The sequence below is a fragment of the Mastacembelus armatus genome, chromosome 13, assembly GCF_900324485.2.
Source record: "Mastacembelus armatus chromosome 13, fMasArm1.2, whole genome shotgun sequence".
Classification (NCBI taxonomy): Eukaryota; Metazoa; Chordata; class Actinopteri; order Synbranchiformes; family Mastacembelidae; genus Mastacembelus; species Mastacembelus armatus.
Window position 1 is genome coordinate 7,377,035 of NC_046645.1, and position 20,912 is coordinate 7,397,946.

The 20,912-nt window shown below is 38.2% G+C and overlaps 1 protein-coding gene across 5 annotated transcripts; it reads left to right on the top strand.

The window, feature by feature from the left end:
• Window positions 1–219: 219 nt before the first annotated feature.
• Window positions 220–19,496, top strand: LOC113125744 (HHIP-like protein 1). Of its 5 annotated transcripts, XM_026299412.1 has the most exons (16): window positions 737–764; window positions 909–931; window positions 1,162–1,492; window positions 6,472–6,736; window positions 7,364–7,643; window positions 7,808–7,933; window positions 8,121–8,264; window positions 10,180–10,292; window positions 10,847–10,987; window positions 11,480–11,554; window positions 12,079–12,205; window positions 13,958–14,103; window positions 14,808–14,889; window positions 15,277–15,359; window positions 15,629–15,976; window positions 17,829–19,496. In XM_026299412.1, exons 3-16 carry the CDS (start codon window positions 1,208–1,210, stop codon window positions 18,584–18,586), a joined length of 2,973 nt encoding a protein of 990 aa, XP_026155197.1. In that variant the 5' UTR covers window positions 737–764; window positions 909–931; window positions 1,162–1,207; the 3' UTR covers window positions 18,587–19,496. The 5 variants fall into 5 exon arrangements, with proteins under 5 accessions (XP_026155199.1, XP_026155195.1, XP_026155196.1 ...); XM_026299414.1 differs by lacking the exon at window positions 909–931 and having other exon boundaries at window positions 220–764; window positions 15,629–16,135; XM_026299410.1 differs by lacking the exon at window positions 909–931 and having other exon boundaries at window positions 220–764.
• Window positions 19,497–20,912: the final 1,416 nt, after the last annotated feature.

Below are 20,912 nucleotides of genomic sequence, written 5' to 3' on the forward strand. Positions count from 1 at the left end.
TGGAGAATCCATTGAGCTCTACTTCCAGCACACGTCCTGGTCTGTCTGACCATGCCCACATTTACACACACACACACAGATGTGAGTGAACTTGGAAACGGTAGAGACAGAGAGGAGGTCTGGAAATGCTGAAGGTGGGGGGAGCCCAGAGGTGGAAAGTTGCAACTTCAGGGCAATATAGACCACATGCTATGGGAAGGAAGGCATGTGTCTTTGTACTAAAATGAAAGAGCAAATGAAAAGAAGAGAGGAGGTGAGAGGAGGCAGAAAGAAGCGAAAAGGGAGGGCTCTAAGCTGAGACTGCAGCGTGGCTCTGAGTCAGAATGAAAGGACCTCTCTTTCTCTCTCTCTCCTGCTGACTGTCTGTATATATGGCTTATGTCCACTGCAGCAAATGATCACATGTCCAGAGCAAACAAAGCAGGACTCTCCAAGTGACTTCAAGCTGGAAGTAAATATTTTGCTGAAACCTGAAGGTGCAACTTCTGATTTTCTTGTTTTTAAAATTCCTGAAGAAACTGGATTAGTTCTTAAAAAGATGACTGTTTTTGTGGACTGCCTCCAGAAAATAACATATTTTTGGGAAAGGAGCACATGATGGACATTAAGCTTTCGTAAATGGGAGATGTGAAAACTTTGCTTCCTTTAGCACTTTATGTTGTGATCCACAATGATTTGTAATCTCAATGACATGGACTGTCATTGAGATTAGAAATCCCTTGAGATCCCTCCATGCCAACACGACTTTTGGACACTAGTTTCTGGTAACAACTGCAGATCACATCGTCAAAATCATTTACAGGATCAGTTTGATCTTAGTGCATCGCATTTACCCATAACACAGATTGCCACTGAAGTGTAATGTGTGGGTTGATAATATAACCAGAGTAGTCCTCTGTGCTTTGTAGGTCTCTGGCCAACTTGCAGGCAGGTGTGATGCTGGGATGCTGTGTTAAGACACATTTGCACATAACACAAACACACACATACACTAACATGCATGCATGAAACTGCAGAGACCAGGAAATTAAATGAGGACATCCCAACCTCTACCTCTGAGCATCAAACCTGTTCTTGACAGATACTGGTGGTCAGGTACCACACATTGGCTTCCAGCTTCCTACACATTACCCTCACTTTTAATTTACTTTGGTTTATTAGGTCAAGAGCAAACCTACCCTGAACTGTGAAGCAGCATCTTTACACCATGACCCTACAGATCAACACTTTGGTGCCCCATCAGATCCTTCTGGCCTTCCTGCTGTTGCTACTCCAGGCCTGGTGGGGGAACTGTCACCCTCAGTGTTTGGACTACAAGCCTCCGTTTGAGCCCCGGCAGCCATTGGTCTTCTGCAAGGAGTATTCAAAGTTTGGATGCTGTGATCTGGAAAAGGATGAGAAATTAGCATTCAGGTTTTCAACCATCATGGGCAACTTCGACCATTTAGGTTACAACATTTGCGGCAAGTACATCCGCAGCATCCTCTGCCAGGTAAGAGAAATGTTTTAATTATTCCAGTCATTATTATATCGCCTGATTATAAGCTTCCTGACCATCCAGATGTTTAAGAGATAATATTTGTTATTAGTTGAGTGCATTGATTATGTAACTTTATAAAACAAAAGTAAAACATGTACATTGCCTATAAAAAAAATGCAGTCATTTTAACTGTGGAATCCAGATGATTTTTCTATTGTGTTGTAGTGACGGTGCAGTCCCACATGTTATGACTCTAAACATGTCTCTCATGCAAGGTGTAGATTTGGCTCTCTGTGGATATGTGCAGTCCCAGCTAAGACAGCTGGTATTGACGATCAGTAAATTAAGATGTATACAGTGTACATATTTTCAGTACTGAAGCGAATTTCTTCCTCTGGTTTGTTATGTTAGATAATAACAATGCCATTTAGCTTTCACTAGGGACCAAACAACCACACAAAGGCCATGTGTTTCTCATGTGAGGTTTCAATATTACAGCCACAAATCTGGAAGAAAATTACTGACAGCGCATCACATGTAACAAAAAATATCATAATTATGCAAATGGTTGATATGAAATTGACTTGAAACAGTAACTTGAAAAAAAGACTCAAACTACACTCATGTTTCCTCATGTGTGCAACACATACAGCATGAAGCCTCAACTATGCCTTATCCTTCCCAGATTCCCAGAAAACATTTGTTCTTTATCTTATCTCAGAGGAGACACAGACATAACTTAGTTGAGCTTCAGACCCTGAGGCAGAACAAACACTATGAGAAAAGGTTACAGCACAGTTTAATCGCACATTTACTCTAAAGGTTTAACTACATCATCTGGAGGTTTCTTCCTCTGGCTTAATGTTTTGATCAATACTATCAAACATATTGGCTAATGTCTACCCTGAATACCTATTACCTCTAAGTACTATACACGATTGTGCACTGGAAATCTGAATCACTTTGTACTCTATCACAGCATCTGTAGACAAATAATGAGTGGTTAGCACAAAATACAAATGACCAGCACCAAATTAGTTAGGTAATATTTTCTTAAGACTTAAATTCAGAGAATATTAAAACAAAGTTAACATAATAAAATTCCTTAATACGTGTATTTAAAAATACTGACCATTACTGCTTTAGTCTGATGAAACAAAGATGTTTTTGTTGTATATTATGGTTTGGATTTGAAGTGAGATTGCAATCTTAGTAAATGTTGGGGAACAATACGTATTTCTATTTCAGTATCCTACAACTTTTAGTTTCTTTTCTGAGCTGGCTAATCTTACACACATTTCAGCACTAAAATCCACCTTCTCCTTTACTGGCACAGCAAGCCCTGAAGCCTGATTACATAATTAGATGCTGACTTTGCAGCTCAGACTAACTACGTGCAGATCAGCAAATTGAATGATAGCTGCAGCACAGATTTAGCCTGGCCCATATGCTTTAGATAAAATAGTCATTCTAATGAAGCCTAAAACAAAGCAGCTTGAGGGCTGCTCCAGAAATAATACTTTCATCTCTGATATCAACAATGAAAACAATAGAAAAAGCTAACTGGCACTTTGACACATAATACACTGACAAATCCTCTGAAAAATCCTCTTAAAATACAGGTTTCTATCACTGTGGTAATTACAGTCTACTCTGGTTCTTACCAAGCAGCAAAGGCTGTGCCTTGAGTGTAATGATAGCGCTGCTGAGCACGTACGACTTTCAGTGGTTAGTCTAGGCTGACTAACATATAGCCTGAGTGCAGAACAATGTAAACATATAAAGCTTAGGGACCTTAGTCTATTCTCACATACAGACCTATATTTAAATCCTTTAGAGAAACTGCTTTAAGCATACAATTTATTCATTTCCTACCTTAAACAAAAACAACATATGTGTTTTGATAAAACGTTTAAGACCAAAAAAAAAAAAAGTCTTTGAAAGAAGACCCACTCTGTGATGAAGTCAGCTTCCATGTTGGCATGAGATAAAAGAGGCTCTCAAGGTGGTCAAGTGACCCCACAGCCAGGGTACTTATCCTGGGTAAACCCACCACACTGAGGTCCTCTGTTCTAGCTGCACTGCAGGAGCTCCCTGGCACTGATATCAGAGACAGGAAAAAACAAGAGAGAGGTAAACAGATACAGAGAGACAGAGAAAAAAAGAGCAGAGTAAATGAGTGGTGTGAGTGAATAAATGCATGTGTGCAAATCACTGAATTTATGGTGATAATTTGGCACAATTAGTGAAAGGTTAGGGTTAGGTTAAGGTCAGAATGAGGGTTAGGCAAGTAATTAGTACAGTTAAGGTTAGATTAAGTCTCAAGGAAATTAATAATCAATGTATAGTCCCCACAAGGAATGAAAACACACTTATGTTTGTGTGTCAGGGAGACAGGAGGGAGATTGTCATCATCCCCTCAGCTTAAAGGACCAAACAAACAGCCATTTCCTCCTCTAGCCAGGGGTGCAGGATATATCAAGTTCCTGAAAGAAAGACAAGAGGGGGAAGGCAACAGCGTGGAGAAGAGAAATACATAAAGCAGGATAATAAAGTTAGAAAGAAACTGAACAACCAAATGGGCAAGGAAATCTAGATAAAAGGTGTCAGGCAGACAGACAGAAGATATAAGGGGCTGTCAGTTCAAGGCAGCTGCAGAAAAAAGTGTCTGTCATTACTATGGTTATTGCTGAGCCTCAGCCTCTCTACAGTTTTAATACATTCAATATTAAATTAAAAAACACCAAAACCCACCTAAGGTCATTTCAAAAACCTTTAGTTAACTCTTAACAGAACAATTCATTAATATATTCCCATTGTGTTTTTATTAAGTTTTATTAAGTTAGTGCTTTGATTGTTTTCTCATTTTAAAAAGTCAATAAACATCCCAAACAACATCCAACAATCTTGTTGGATGTTGTTTGGGATAGATGTTTTGGGATAGATGTTTTTTCTATCTTTCATGGAGGACTGCAGTGACAACTAGGCTTTGCAACCATGCACGGTATCTGACTCCTGCTTTGATTTACAGTAGGTGCAGCAGACCTAGTTTTACAGGAAGGTTGCAGTTAAGTTCATTCTTCCTTTTTTTCCTTTTTCTCTCTTCTCCTACTGTCCTTCTTTCTCTCCCTCTCTATTTTGTGGTCCAGTCAAGTTTTGGGTTCACACATTTAGCAGCCATTTATTTGTCACCAGTCTTCCCCCTCACAGACACTATAAAACACAGCCATGTGACCATGTGACAGTCCAGTATAGGGAATCAGGAAGATAGATGCCAGTAAAAAAGACTGAAAAAAGGTTTTTATTCCCTACTCAAGTTTGAATCTTAGTCTATTCTCAACTAAACAGTGTAAACACCAAATTATGGTAGTTTGAAGTGGCTGCTTTGTTAGGGAACAGCTGTAAGTAGTTAGATGCATTTATCATACCCTGTGATAGTAGGGCCCAAAATAAGAAGTCTCAGAACAATGTCTGGTTTTTCCATTTCAATGGTCCAAACAGGACAAGCGATGACAATCTGGATCTGCATTTGCAATGATGGCTGGGCATCTTTAACCAAGAGAGCCTACATATAACTGTAGGCTGTAGTCACTTCAAGTGGAAGTACTGGAAGATTTTGACAGAAGACAAGTATGTTCTATGTTAACATTTTACTGATACTGTTCAGTATCAATATATTCAACTTGCCAAAAGCCTGTGCAAATTAACAATTTAAGTTTTAAGTTCAACAATTACAAATAAATATAATTATCCTCATTACATTAATATAAAATCCATTCTCAATTGTAAACATATTTTTCCCGGACACAGATTTGAATATGATGCTTGCTTAAAAAACACTCTCCTAGTGTATAGTAAGAAGGGTAAATCAAACTGTAGAAACCATATGAATAAATTCAGTCAACCAAGCTTTTATCTGATTAACATCCCATTTTGCACCAAACTTTCCAGAAATTCAGTTCTTTTTCCATGAAAGACTAATTCTCTATGGTTACCCTTTGCCCATTTTAGGCCATTAATAGTTTGTTTATTTTTGCTTTATTCTGGGGACCCACTACACCCCACAACAGCTGTTAAACATCATCACATCAGCAACTTCTTCAATTAATATTTTCACGGTGCCCCATTAAAAAAGAAGATTCTCAATTCAATAAGGTAAAATGTACCATGTTGTACAGGGAATGACCCACTCCCACATCTTGTCTGGGTGAAAAACAGTAAACCAAAGGGCTCATGGATAACCTATACAACAGGTGTGTGGCCCCCTTACACACCTGCCTACTCTAATGACAAAAATCTATTAATATTCCCACATGAAAAATTTTAATAGATTTGTTGTCTTACTTACAATGTGAAGAATAACCATGCTCAAACTTTGGAACTAGGTTCCCATAATGCATTGGGAAGTATGATGTTCAACAGAGCTAGATGTTACCATCATTATTTCTCCTAGAGCATTTGGCACATGCTAAACTTGCTGACTCTGTTTTTTCACATTTGCCTTCTGCCAGATGTTTTATGAGTAAATACGTTATCCTGTACTGTTTGCTATTTGGGCTCTGTTTCCTGTTGATGATCGGTTAGGCTGATCTGGCGCTAAGTGAAAGAGCACCAGTTGACCACATGATGGTGTGGTTGTCGTGCCGCTCTGTGCCTACAGCTCACCATGCTGGGTGTGGACAGTGTGGTTGTGATTTAATAACTGCCTGGACCTTTCTTGGATCCATTTATACCAGGCTGCATTCAGACAGGCTGTATATAACCTACGCATGACCAATCATGCTGAAGAACTGCGGTGGAATAAACACACAGAGATCCTCTATTTATGTGATCCATGACTCCTTAACTCTACCTCTGAAATAAACATATCACCTCAAAACAGGGTTAAAATTCTACACCCCTAGTAGAAATCTGCTACATTTATGGCTTCTATGTAATTTAAATGATCATATTTTTCTAATATTGTACTGGTTAAACCTTTTCCAATGCAGGAATGTTCTCCTTACGCTGCTCACCTGTATGATGCTGAAGATGCCAACACACCTATGAGGATGCTGCCTGGACTGTGCGGTGATTACTGCTCTAGCTACTGGCATCAGTGCCGGTACACTCTCAGCCTCCTGCTGGAGGACACGGGAAGCCCGCTGCAGTTTGCAAACCTGACTGCAACATTAGAAGAAGATCGCAGAAGGTTCTGTGACTTTTTGGAGCTGAAGGATAAACAGTACTGCTATCCTAATGTGTTGACAAATGCAGGTATGATTTATACGCATAGGGTAGGTGTATATGTTCAGCAACAAGTACACGTAAACGTACACGTACACACTTACACACAAATGAATGTTCAAAATGTGAGGATAAAAATGAAAACAAAGATGAGGTGAGCAAAAACTGACTAAATCAACCAACAGGAACAAATGCAACATAAACCACCAGAACAGGTAACATCAGCAAGCACCCAAGCTTTCGGTAAAAACAACGTTTAATTATAATTTATGGAAAGACAGTTGCTCCTTACTACTGTGTAAATAGGGATGGCTGATTGGTATTAACAAGACTACAAGCTTACAGCAACAGTAGTAGTTCACTAGACCTGTTAATTTTGCTCAGTGGCTTAGTCAACATGCTCAGTGAAAGTTTTTTCTTTTCATGAATCTTGCAGCAGTATTTCACATGCACTTCACAGATTTTCTAGGCCATTATCTGGAGAACAGAACTTTATAATCATCAAAGCTCATATCATACCAACTCACTTAGACTTGACTCCAAAATTACCCTCAAACCCATACTCTGTTATTATTTGCTTATAATGAATCATGATTCTTTAACCCTACTTTCCTTTATCTTCTCCCATCTCTTGTGTATCCTCTTTTCTGTCCCCAGAGTTAAATGCTAACCTTGGCTCTGTACGTGAAGATCCTAAAGGCTGTCTGGAGTTGTGTTTACAGGAGGTTGCTAACGGGCTCCGTAACCCTGTAGCTATGATCCATGCAGATGATGGAACTCAGCGGTTCTTCGTTGCAGAGCAGCTGGGTTATGTCTGGGTGTATTTAGCTAATGGCTCAAGGATCGACCGTCCTTTCCTCAACCTCACCCAAGCTGTCCTCACAACACCATGGGTTGGAGATGAGAGGGGATTTCTATGCATGGCCTTGCACCCAAGGTTTGTACTTTCATGAAAACTCTACCAGCTTTTTGTGATAGTTATACAGAGAACTCAGTGTTTTTTGTTTTTTTTTTCAGTTTTCCAAAGATAGAGTTACTGTGTCTACAGCTACAGTAAACTGTGACTTGGAAATTAAGATTTAGCTTCTCTCCTGTGCTCAGGTTCACCACAGTCAGAAAAGCCTATGTCTACTACTCTGTGTCTATCAAAAAGGAGGAAAGGATTCGTATCAGCGAGTTTATGCTGTCAGCACATGATGACAACCAACTAGACCACTCCTCTGAGAGGTCAAAAATTTATAAATTTATTTAAGTATAAATGGATACAATGAGAAAAACTTTGTGCATGCAAACCGTACATTTGTAATCTACATGGGTTTTCAGTGTAAATCCTCAAAGGTGTATATGCAACATATACATAAATGTCTAAACTGACATGAATGCATACATCACCCTTGTATTTCTCTTGCTGTAGAACCATTCTTGAGGTGGTAGAGCCGGCATCCAATCATAATGGAGGACAGCTTCTCTTTGGCCATGATGGGTATCTGTACATCTTCATTGGTGACGGTGGGCGAGCTGGGGACCCCTTTGGAAAGTTTGGCAACTCACAGAACAAGTCAGTGGAATTTAACAAGTGTCCTGGAACGTTCTGGTGCTTGATCAACCATTAAACTGACTATTTCATATTGACTGCTGTTGTCTTAACAACTCCCATCTCGGTGCTGCTAAAACTACTACTACTAGTACTGCTGTAAGAAAATTACAAAACAAGCTTTTTAATGCATGCCATGACAGTTTACTTTTAAAAGCCGCACTGTCCTTAATGTGAGCAAAGAAACGTGAAAAGACTCATACTTACAAAGCTGTAGCCTTATATGTAATTTTAAGTAATTTGCCTATAAAAGATAAACCCATCATCTTGATTACTATAAGACTGTGCTCATTATTTTAAATATTACCCACTTCCATAATGTTAAAATGCTATTTACATAAACAAATATTAACAAAATACCACAGTTTAGTCAGAACAGGCAAAGACCCAGCTGGTTTTGCCAGGAAAGACTTACTGTTAATTACATTTCAGTTAAAGTACAATTAAAAGGACTGAAATTACAGAAAGACTTCAAAACTGTTCGTCAGTGACATCTATAAATGATAGCTTTATAAAGACCAGTTATCAGGGTACATATTAAAAATGAATGTGCATAATTTACCATGAACATTTATCCTTGAAACCTGCCAAACGCTGAGAAGATCTCATTTACGTGTGCTTTGAAATTAAGAGTTGAACACTTTTGGAGGGGACACTGTACTTATATTAACAGAGCTGAAATGTCCATTGATTAGAAAGAGCAGAAGATGTTTCCTTTAATAGACCATGGTATATATTTTAAATACTGTAGGCAGTGGTGGGGAATGTAGAATCTAGTTCACTGATTACTTTTGCATGTGTTATGTTGATTCTTATAATATCCCCATTTAAAGTTGGATTTACCAGGCATAGAGGACTCATTCTCATGCTTAAATAAAAGAGAAGAAAAGCCTTGGTATGCTAAATATGTTGTGGCAATCCACAGATGCCAATTGGAAATACAATCAAAAGTAAGCAGAATTGAAGGTCAAAGAGTGCTGGCATGATGTTGCAAGAGCTGTGCACATAAAGCTTACAGAAGTAGCTTGTATTAAACAAACATCATTTGTCAATCACTGTATTGGTGAACATCTCCCAAAATAAGATCTAACCATGAGATAAATCTGATTTAATAAATTGCAGCTTTATGCCAAAATAAAACTACACTACCTTTAAGTAAATTGGAAAAGCTAAAGCTAATCTGATCATTAATGGTATTATTTGTCTCAAAAACCACATTCAAAATAAAGGCAGAATTTTGCCTAGGGAATCTTTAAAAACAGGTTCTATCCACAGGAAGTTAATAACATAGTTCATAAAATATTTATATGCAGACTCCTCTGTCTAAGCAGTAACGATTTAGGTGTTTAACTCTTTCTGATGATTTGTTGACATGCTTAGCTGTTCTGGGAATGAGGGAGGATGTTCCCTGCCAAGTCAAATATTGACCCAACACATTGCAGACTGCCACACACTGGTATGTGGAGGGGAGAAAGACCAGAGGAAGGGATTGGATAGAGTGGGTCGAAATAGAGTGCAACCTGGGCCTGTGAATGATAGTAGATGAAAATGTAGGGTGGACAGAAACCAATGACATGGATCACTATGGATGGAGTTGAGGCCATGGGCATCAAGAAGAGTGAAATATTCAAGGAAGAGAGATAAATGTAGGAAGTGAATCAATGCAGGATGGATTCAAGAACAGAAAATAAAAAGCATGGAAGATTCAAACAGAAGAAGATGAGGACTTTACAGGTAGTAGAAATAGATGATAGAACACCGTAAGTGGACTTTGTTGTTAAAGAAACAGAAGTTGGAAATGAAAACAACGTTAACAGTCATGTCTTAAAAGAGCCTCTGAATCTTTCTTAATCTCTGGTCCACTCCTTGTGTTGGATAGGTCAACCCTTCTTGGCAAGGTGCTGCGTATTGACATTGACAACAACGATGATGGTGCCCCGTACAGCATTCCCTCAGACAACCCATTTCTGGGGGAGAATGAAGCACGACCTGGTAAATCTCTTACACGAGGGGTGCCCAACCTGGTCCTTAAAGGCCACAGCATTGGTTGCTTCCGCTATCCCTGCTCTACCCACTGCTAATTACCTGGATCAGGTTCAGTCAATCAGAAGCTGCAAGACACCATCTCAGATGAGGGTTGAAGACAGGGAAGACAAAGTGAATTGGCAGGACAGCAGCCCTCAAGGACCAGAGTTGGACACCACTGCCTTACACTGTTCTATCTGTGTGGAATTGTGTCACTTTTAAAATGGATTAAACTTTTAAAAATGACCAGCACAACTGTAAATCCCAATCTAGACTTTATTTCACTCATAATGTGCGACTACAGAGAATTAGAAAACACATCTCAGTAAATTAAAGTGAAATCTTACTAAACACTGCAGTTTAAAAAAGAAGCATGCCCTGAGGCTATAATGGATGCCAAGACTGGTAATTCCTGAAATATATCTTGGGTGTCAGTAAATAGTTTTTGTAAATTATGCATGCCATCATTACAAAGACGCATTCCATTTGTGTTGACCTGCAATTTCTTCCTTTCTTTGCAGAGGTTTATGCCTATGGAGTGCGCAACATGTGGCGTTGCTCAATTGACCGTGGTGACCCTCTAACAGGCAGCGGCAGAGGCAGGATGTTTTGTGGTGATGTGGGCCAAAACAAATATGAAGAAGTGGACCTTATTGTTAAAGGTGTGGTCATTTTAGCTCAAAGAAACTTTACATTTTGAAAGGAAATTTTAGCATCAATACAAACAAAAAAAGGTCACACTGACAGCATTCAAGATCCTTTTTACCGCTCACAAGCAAAGGAGCATAAAATAGCTGTTGTCTATTCATCTTCATGTTTTATAAACCTGTTGTCACAAAGACCACATAGTCAGACAGTAAGCCAGACATCATGATTTAATCTCAGTTGTCTCCCTAACAATTAATGTGAATTGCATCTGGTTTTGTAGAGTTACAAAAATCTTAAAAAACAAACATAAAACATAAAGCTAAAATAAACATCAAATTGTGGTGCCCAATCTGTATATCTTTTTCTAACCAAGCAATAGTTTGTTGTCCAAAATATATTTTCCACATGCAGAATTTACTGTATTATCAAGCAAATGCATATAGAAAGAGTTGTTCAAATCTTTATTTCTGAAAAGTTGAACTAACTATGTAAATGCACGGTTAAAGGAGGCAACTATGGATGGAGGGCTAAAGAAGGCTTCAGCTGCTACGATCGCAAACTCTGTCAAAACTCATCTCTAGGTGAGTCATCTTTCTAAGCTGCTTTCACTGAGAAGGACTGAATTGTGTACTACATTTGCTTTTTATATGCAAATTAATATGCTCTGTCATCTGTCTGAACAAGATTCTAAGCTCAATCTCCGAAATCATACCACATAACATATTTAAAGAAGATATCTAACGTTTATCCTGTTGTGGAAATTTTGAGAAACTTCAGTGTTTCCCCTCCCACCCCTTTTGATTACACTTAATCACTCAAGTATGCACAATGAGTGAGTTTTATACAGTATTATCAGGATGGCTACAGAAGTTGCTGGAGCCAGTGTTTGTCCCTGGCAGGAAACATACTGATTAAGTGAGCTAGACAAAAATGCAAAACAATAATAACCAGGTGCCATAATAATCTGTGTTGAGGACATCTCCATAAAGTTCAGTAAATACATTTTCCACTACAGTCCTTTATACACATAACAGTGTACCTCTAATACTTGAGTTCTTGCTGTATGGTGAACAAACTGGTGTTGTCTTTGTCTCTGCCTATGTAGATGACATCTTGCCTATCTTTGCCTACCCACATAAGTTGGGCAAATCGGTGACAGGGGGATACATCTACAGAGGCTGTCAGATGCCCAATCTCAATGGACTTTACATCTTTGGGGATTTTATGAGTGGGTGTGTACTATATTTCTGCCGTATTCAGAAATGGTGTAGTACAGTGGGTACGGAAAGTATTCAGACCCCTTTAAAAATTTTTCACTCTTTGTGTTATTGCAGCCATTAGCCAAAATCAAAAAAGTTCTTTTTATTTCTCATTAATGTACACTCAGCACCCCATCCTGACAGAAAAAAACAGAAATGTAGAATTTTTTGCAAATTTATTAAAAAAGAAAAACTGAAATATCACATGGTCATAAGTATTCAGACCCTTTGCAGTGACACTCATATTTAACTCACATGCTGTCCATTTCTTCTGATCCTCCTTGAGATGGTTCTGCTCCTTCATTGGAGTCCAGCTGTGTTTAATTAAACTGATTGGACTTGATTAGGAAAGGCACACACCTGTCTATATAAGACCTTACAGCTCACAGTGCATGTCAGAGCAAATGAGAATCATGAGGTCAAAGGAACTGTCCAAGGAGCTCAGACACAGAATTGTGGCAAGGCACAGATCTGGCCAAGGTCACAAAAGAATTTCTGCAGCACTCAAGGTTCCTAAGAGCACAGTGGCCTCCATAATCCTCAAATGGAAAAAGTTTGGGACGACCAGAACTCTTCCTAGACCTGGCCGTCCAGCCAAACTGAGCAATCGTGGGAGAAGAGCCTTGGTGAGAGAGGTAAAGAAGAACTCAAAGATCACTGTGGCTGAGTTCCAGAGATGCAGTAGGGAGATGGGAGAAAGTTCCACAAAGTCAACTATCACTGCAGCCCTCCACCAGTCGGGGTTTTATGGCAGAGGGGCCCGACGGAAGCCTCTCCTCAGTGCAAGACACATGAAAGCCCACATAGAGTTTGCCAAAAAACACATGAAGGACTCCCAGACTATGAGAAATAAGATTCTCTGGTCTGATGAGACCAAGATTGAACTTTTTGGCGTTAATTCTAAGCGGTATGTGTGGAGAAAACCAGGCACTGCTCATCACCTGCCCAATACAATCCCTACAGTGATACATGGTGGTGGGAGCATCATGTTGTGGGGGGGTTTCAGCTGCAGGGACAGGACGACTGGTTGCAATTGAAGGAAAGATGAATGCGGCCAAGTACAGAGATATCCTGGAAGAAAACCTCTTCCAGAGTGCTCAGGACCTCAGACTGGGCCGAAGGTTCACCTTTCAACAGGACAATGACCCTAAGCACACAGCTAAAATAACAAAGGAGTGGCTTCGGAACAACTCTGTGACCGTTCTTGACTGGCCCAGCCAGAGTCCTGACCTAAACCCAATTGAGCATCTCTGGAGAGACCTGAAAATGGCTGTCCACCAACGTTCACCATCCAACCTAACAGAACTGGAGAGGATCTGCAAGGAAGAATGGCAGAGGATCCCCAAATCCAGGTGTGACAAAACTTGTTTCATCATTCCCAAGAAGACTCATGGCTGTACTAGCTCAAAAGGGTGCTTCTACTCAATACTGAGCACAGGGTCTGAATACTTATGACCATGTGATATTTCAGTTTTTCTTTTTTAATAAATTTGCAAAAATTTCTACATTTCTGTTTTTTTCTGTCAAGATGGGGTGCTGAGTGTACATTAATGAGAAATAAAATGAACTTTTTTGATTTTGGCAAATGGCTGCAACGACACAAAGAGTGAAAAATGTAAAAGGGTCTGAATACTTTCCGTACCCACTGTACATGATTGATTCAAAATTCATATTGAGCTCAGGGAACATATCTACACAAAATGCATGTATTTTGATCTCCTTCAGGCGTCTAATGTCCTTGAAAGAGAATGTCATCACAGGTGAATGGCAGTACAATGAGATCTGTATGGGAAGAGACCAGACCTGCAGATTCCCCAAACTCATCAACAGTTATTATAAATACATCATCTCTTTTGCTGAGGACGAGGCAGGTAATGACTGTCTGTTACAGCCTACGCATTATTCATGGGAGACCTACACAAATCTTGCACAATTAAAAAAAGAAAGTCATTAAGGTGTGAGAACATTTGTTTTGCTAAAAGAGGATTATGTTAGGTTTGGTTATATGATGAAGATGTGTGCAAATTAAAGGAAAAAATCATTATGCCAGTAAATTTGAACAGAAAAATGTTATTGCAACTTTGAATATTCTTGTGGGAGTTGGGGGGATTCTGTTAGAATGGTCCAAAATTAGCATTTATAACCATCCAATGTACCTAAGAGGTGGATTTGTTGATATACTTAACTTATTCATAATAATTAATTCAACCAATTGTATAAGATAAAGTTCCTCGGAGGAGAATTAAGTTCAAAAGTCCAGGCAAACTACAAACCTCTTCACTGTACTGTTCTTACCATAGCATATGTTATGTGTCTTCTCTTGTCTTTCTTTCCTCTCCGTCCCTCATGTTTTGCTTTCTCCCTCTCTTCTCTACTTTCATGCTCTTTTTCCTATCCACACTTGCTGTAAATATCTCCCTCCCTCCCTCACTCTTATTTTCTCCTGCTGTTCATCATATTGTCTCTTCCCTCTGTTTTTCATGCCAAAAATTCTTATCAATGAGTCTCTCTCTTTACTCCCAATGTCTTTCTGTCTGCCTTACTACCTCCTCTCTTCATCTGTCCATCCATCTAGGTGAACTGTATTTCCTAGCCACAGGAGCCCCGAGTGCCACAGCTAGAGCAGGCATCATCTATAAAATAGTGGACCCTTCAAGGTAGCTAGCCATAATACACATCACTGCAAAAACAAATAGCTTTTACCTTATATCTACAGGGTTGTGCGCAAAGGTTCAGGTATTGGGAAACTGAAACTTGTAAAAACACATGCAAAAACACATTTAAAAAACGAGTTCACTACTTTCATACATCCACAGAATTTAAAAAATACTGCAAAGTGAGAAAATATAAAATATAAAAAGTGTTTTTGAGATTAGTTATCAAGAAATAAGGTGCAACATATTTTCATTTTGAAAAATGACCACAAACACAATTTTAGCTGTTCTGTAGTTGATCTCAGATCACCAACATTAATCAAAAGCAACGTTCATCAGAAATTCAAGGAATAGGTTACATGTCTGTGCTAATTGTTACTCTCCACACAGACGAGCCCCACCAGGAAAATGCAGCATTAAGCCATCACCTGTTAAAATAAAGGGAAAACTGATTCCATTCTATCCCAAAACAGGTAAGTGAACGCTCAAATGATGAATCTCTTGCTTACAAAACTTCCTGCTACCCTCCATTCCACATTTGTTTGTTTTTTTAATTGCTCCTCTTTTACACAAACATTAGACCCTTAATGCACTCCACAATACCTAGTTTTATTTGTTGAATGATAAAATGATTCTGTTATTCTCAATTGCTTATTAAAAATAGGGGTATGTATATCAAAGTCTAGATAGGTTTCTTTGGTGCTCTACAAATGCTTTTATTTGTTCCTTTTCTTATTTGCAGAATTTGTAGTCAACAAGAAACCAACTACCACACCTGTTCCCACGACGACTACAAGAAAAACTACAACAACAACAAAAAAAACACCACGAAAACCTATAATAATAATAAAACCACCAATGCCAACAAGAAGAACAATGAGAAAAAGCCAACTACCAAAACCAACAGCACCAACAAGGAAAACAATACAGACAACAAGAAAAACAACAATGAGAACAACAGCATTACCAACAACTATAAAAGCAACAACAACAATAAAAACCACCTCAGCCACAACAATAAAACCAACAACCTTAACAACAACAATCAAGATGGCCATGACAACAACTCCCGCCACAACCACACCCACTGGTAGGCCTACTGGTACACCTGTTTATCAACCACGCTTCACTGATTACCCGACTTCTATGTCGACCGCTAAGTTGACTGTCAGGGCTAAAACTAAAACTAAAACTACCAGTAAACCAGCGCAGACACTGCCACAGGGAAAAGCCACCACCATCAAAGCAGGTTGTTTCTTCTTCTGTGCTCTATTTTTGCACTATGTTGTAACATGCTAACAGGTAAATTAACATTCATCCAGTCATATTTTCAAAGCAGACTCTTTGCAATTAACCTTTAAGTGATAAAAATCACACTTCTTTAAAAAAAAATATAGAAATTCAACTGTGGAGAATTTCAAAATCATAATTATAGAAATAATATTAAAATAAAAAATGTGGCAGCTAAATCTAAGATGGTTTAATGTAATAATACATTTGGATATATTTTTCAATTTTTTTTTAAATCTGTGTAACAGTTTGACATACACCAGGGTAAAGCCGTTTATATCTGTGCAATTCTGGCAATTATAAAATTTTATTTAAAACCTCATAACAGTTGCGTTTTATTGTAAAAACATAAATAATGACTACCAAAACTCTTGCTCTGACAAATGACAGTAAAATAATTATTTGAAATAATTTCTTGGATTGTCATTACAATCTATTTAAATTACTATACTCATGATCATTTCCTTGACTTACATTTAGCCCTTCTGAGAATTAATATATATTTAAACAGGTAATTCTTTCATGCAATTTTCTTCTTTAGCTTATGCTTCCTATTTGTCTTTGGACTCACTTTGCACTGGAAAAGTTAAAAGAAAAACTACAACATCTTCTAAATATAGTCAACATTTAAAATAGCATTTGCAAATTTAAAAGTTAATAAAACTGACTGCTGGAAATGTAATATCAATGACATTAGTGTTACACTAACTGTCTCAAGTTCAAGTTATGTTTTTAAATCATATGTTCACTTATATAGAATTAGACTGAGAACAAGCTAGTTGCACAGGCTTGTGTCAAACTCAGGTATCATGGCATTAGCTAAAATAGCTTACATTCATAAACTTTAATTCTTACTAGTGAGCAGGTTAAATGTTGGTTCTTTATGTACTAAGAATTTGCACTACTTAAAAGGTAAATCAGGTACATTGGCAATTATTTATTGTTAATAAATGATTCTGCATCAGCCTCAGTTTGGACATTCATCTTTGTGTGTCTGTGTCTGTCTTCCCTTTGCCATTCTTCAAGAACAACAATTCTTTACAATGCTTCGTGAGATTTTTGGTTCTGATTTATTGTTTTTAGATGTAGTTCCATATATAGTTTGTCAATTTGGAAATATATATTTATTTGTTTGTTTTGTATTTCTGTCCAGCCCAAATACATCTACAGCCAAAAACTGGTAGCTTAGCTTAGCATAAACTAAAAAAGCCTGGTTCTGTCTAAATGAAATAAAATTCACCGTGTTGAATCTTAACAATTTGTGATTTTACAAAAGTTTATGTCCATTTCTTAGTCAAGTACAGTGAATTGATATTTTTACGTTTAGGTTTTTGTCCATTGAGAAAAAAAAGATAAGTGTAAGGATTTAATGAATTTTAGAGGTACTGAAAGTCATATTCTGGTACCTTTGGAAAGAACAATAGCTGTTTTGCTGTTTGTATTGTTTATGAAAAGCTAAGCTAAAATGCTGCTGGTTCTAGTCTTTTATTTAACTTGTAAGTGAGACATTATTTCACACCTAATATATGTATTTTCCAAAATGTTAAAAAATGTGTTTATAAAAAAATCTATAAATCATTGTTAGCATTTAAGTTACATTGTGAAATATATTATACATTCAAATAAAGAGGGTGATTCTGTCTTTCCCTCAGGTTATCGCACAACCATCATGACCACAGCCTCCTCTAGGACTGCTCAAATTCCAATCATTACCCCATCCCCCACCAGGAGACCTCTTCAGAATCCACCTAGTACCGTCTCCAAACCTTTAACCTCACCACGACCTCCTCCTCCTGCATCCACAACATCATCGGCACTACAGATGGCTCTAACCTCTGCACGTTACCTTGACCATTCTGGAGCGCTGACCACACCACGATATTATTGGAGTCAGAAACCAACTGTATCATCTTACAAGCCCCACAGACCACTAATCAACACCACACTGCCTAAACCACAGGAAGAGAAGCTGCGGCTTGGAGAAAAGCTGGAAAAGACTGAGGAGGGCAACCAAATACACAAGAGGCCCAGGGGATGGGGTACAGGTCACGGTTACAAACGAGGAAGAGGGGGCAGAAGGCTGAGGGTCGGCTCAGTGCGACTAGTGAGTGCTGATGGTTTATCAGATAGAGGGAGAGTGGAGATCTTTATCGGAGGAGAATGGGGGACAGTGTGCGATGACCTTTTCACCACCAAGGCAGGCGCTGTGGTGTGCCGACAGCTCGGCTTCAGGACAGCACTGGCTGTGATGAAGAGGGCTGCACTGGGGGAAGCAGACAGGACCGTCAGGATCCTGCTGGATGATGTGGAGTGTGAGGGCGGGGAGAGATCACTGCTGGGGTGCAAGAGATCCAGAGTTGGGAAACACAACTGCTCACATGCAGAAGATGTAGGGGTGATATGTGGTTAGCACAGAGGGGTTAAAAGTAAAGTACTGGAAGACATGCAAGTACACAGGAAGCAACAGGTTTAAAAGGGAGCAAGCAAAGAAGTATTTGTAGAATTTATAAGAGCGTATTACACAGCAGATCTTTGAGCAAAAATGTTGATTTGCTAAAATTTCCATGAATTGTTTTTTTTTTTTTTTAAATCATTGCCTGCTTTACATATTGATGTTCCATTTTTTAGTTCCCACCCCCTGCTAAATGCTCAGCTGATCATCATTACTTTAAAATGCTTTTTGTGCACTTCTAACAAAGAGGAGGGGAGAATGGTCCCTCTTACTGTACCTTTCTTTGTCTATTTGAAGACTCCTAAAATGATTTGGGTCAACTTATATGCAGACACTAACCATACAGTAACACCAATGATGAACATTAATATTTAGATAGACATTAAAGTAAAACATAATTCCACCTTTTATTTACAGTGACTAGCTGTGGAAATGTCCTGACTTTTACATTGCTCACTAACTCTTATCTCCTCTGTAATGGCTTGGTCAAATCATCATTCATGACATCAAACATTCAAACCAAATCACAGCAAAACTTAAAAGAGAGAATCAGAGCACAAACTAAAACTGAATAAAGTAATTTCATTGATTTGAATGGTATATGAAATGTAAGAACTATTGTTGTTGCTAAAGGGTCAACACTTGATGAAAGAGACTTGGGAAAGTGCAACTGACAGTAGTGACAAGTTAGTTGATTTTTGTGATATGTCTTCACTTTTTAGAGATTTCAATATATGTACTTCCAAAAAAGGTCCAAAAAGGGTACTTCACTCGAAATTTGTCAAAAAGAAATTTTACCTACATTCCATCTGCTCTGTTTACATGTTTGCTATATTTTTGTTTACTGTGTCCCGAGAAGATATTTGTATTTTTGTATTCAGCACAGCTTTGCATCTGGATACCTTTTTGAATGTAACAATGCTGGACATTCTGTACGATGAATGTAATAAACTGCTTTAAGCTTTATATGAAGACATTTAACATTTAACAGCACGCATCTGTGATGGAATTAAAGTTTATGGCAAAAGGATTCTTCTATAAGTCTCAATCTCAATGATCTGTGCATTAATTAACATCTGTTAGCCATGCACTCTGCAGCTCTAATCACACATCCAAATGTTATGTGACTCTGTTGAAAGTAAAAAACACTCAGGATTCTGGGTTTAACTGTCTTAAGAACTTATAACAACAGGTTCCAGTGCTAAAAAGCTCACAAAACTTAATAGTTTTTAAACTATAATTAATTTAAGCATTCATGATACACTGCATAAATAAGTGCAGAGGGGCGTCAAATGTGTCTGTCATCCCATGAGTTTCAATGATTTACAGTTACTTAATGAGGAGCAATGCATTTATTGTATTCCAGTACAGATCTTGTGTCAGAAGAGCCTCCAGGCAGTCACGCAAGTCAGGAAGCAAGTGAACTGTAATTGATGATCTACTGTAGCTAAAAATATTTCCCATGAATGAGTATCACAAAGAAGAATTGGGGGCCATATCATAACTGATAACTATTTTAAATCATCCAACAATAGATATGCAAACGTTTATACATACACTACCACATGAGCAGCATCATTCAAGAAGATCGTTAAGTGCAGATTATTGGTAGTTTATAAAATCAAGCTTCCTTATTCCACAAGAAATCTGAGAACTGTTGGTTGGCTGTAGAGCGAATGGGCCTTCTTCTTTGCACCACCACTAATTTCCAACATGTATGTATGGGGAATCATATAATGATGTAAAGTCCTAATGTTAACAGTCCCAATAGTCAACACAAGGGAGCGCCATAACCCTGTGCAATTTATTATGGCTGCATATTTACAGTCTAGTTGTCCGCTACTGACCTAGATTCATTGTAACACACAGTGTTCATCTGTGTAAGTCTGTTAACACAGATGCAAATGTGCTAATTAATTTTACACATATATATTTTATAAAGGTTTACTTATATATACACCCCTATATCTATATTTACCTGTCTGTCTGTCTTTTCTGTACAAGAGTAACAATACTCTTTGCCACACAAGCTTTAACTATGACATGAATTATCTCTAATAGATCTATGTCTGATTAAGATGATGAAAATCCTTGAGCTGGATGGGATTAAGCAGTAAAACAATTCTCCCACTGAAATAAAGAGGAAATACTGCCATTTACAACAAGCATCATAGTCTACATACTAGACTCTAGAAGCAGCAAAGTATTACAGAACTATAGTTTTCTCGATTTATTCTTTTAATTGCCTTGATATTTACCAGGACATAAATTATATTCTTTGTGA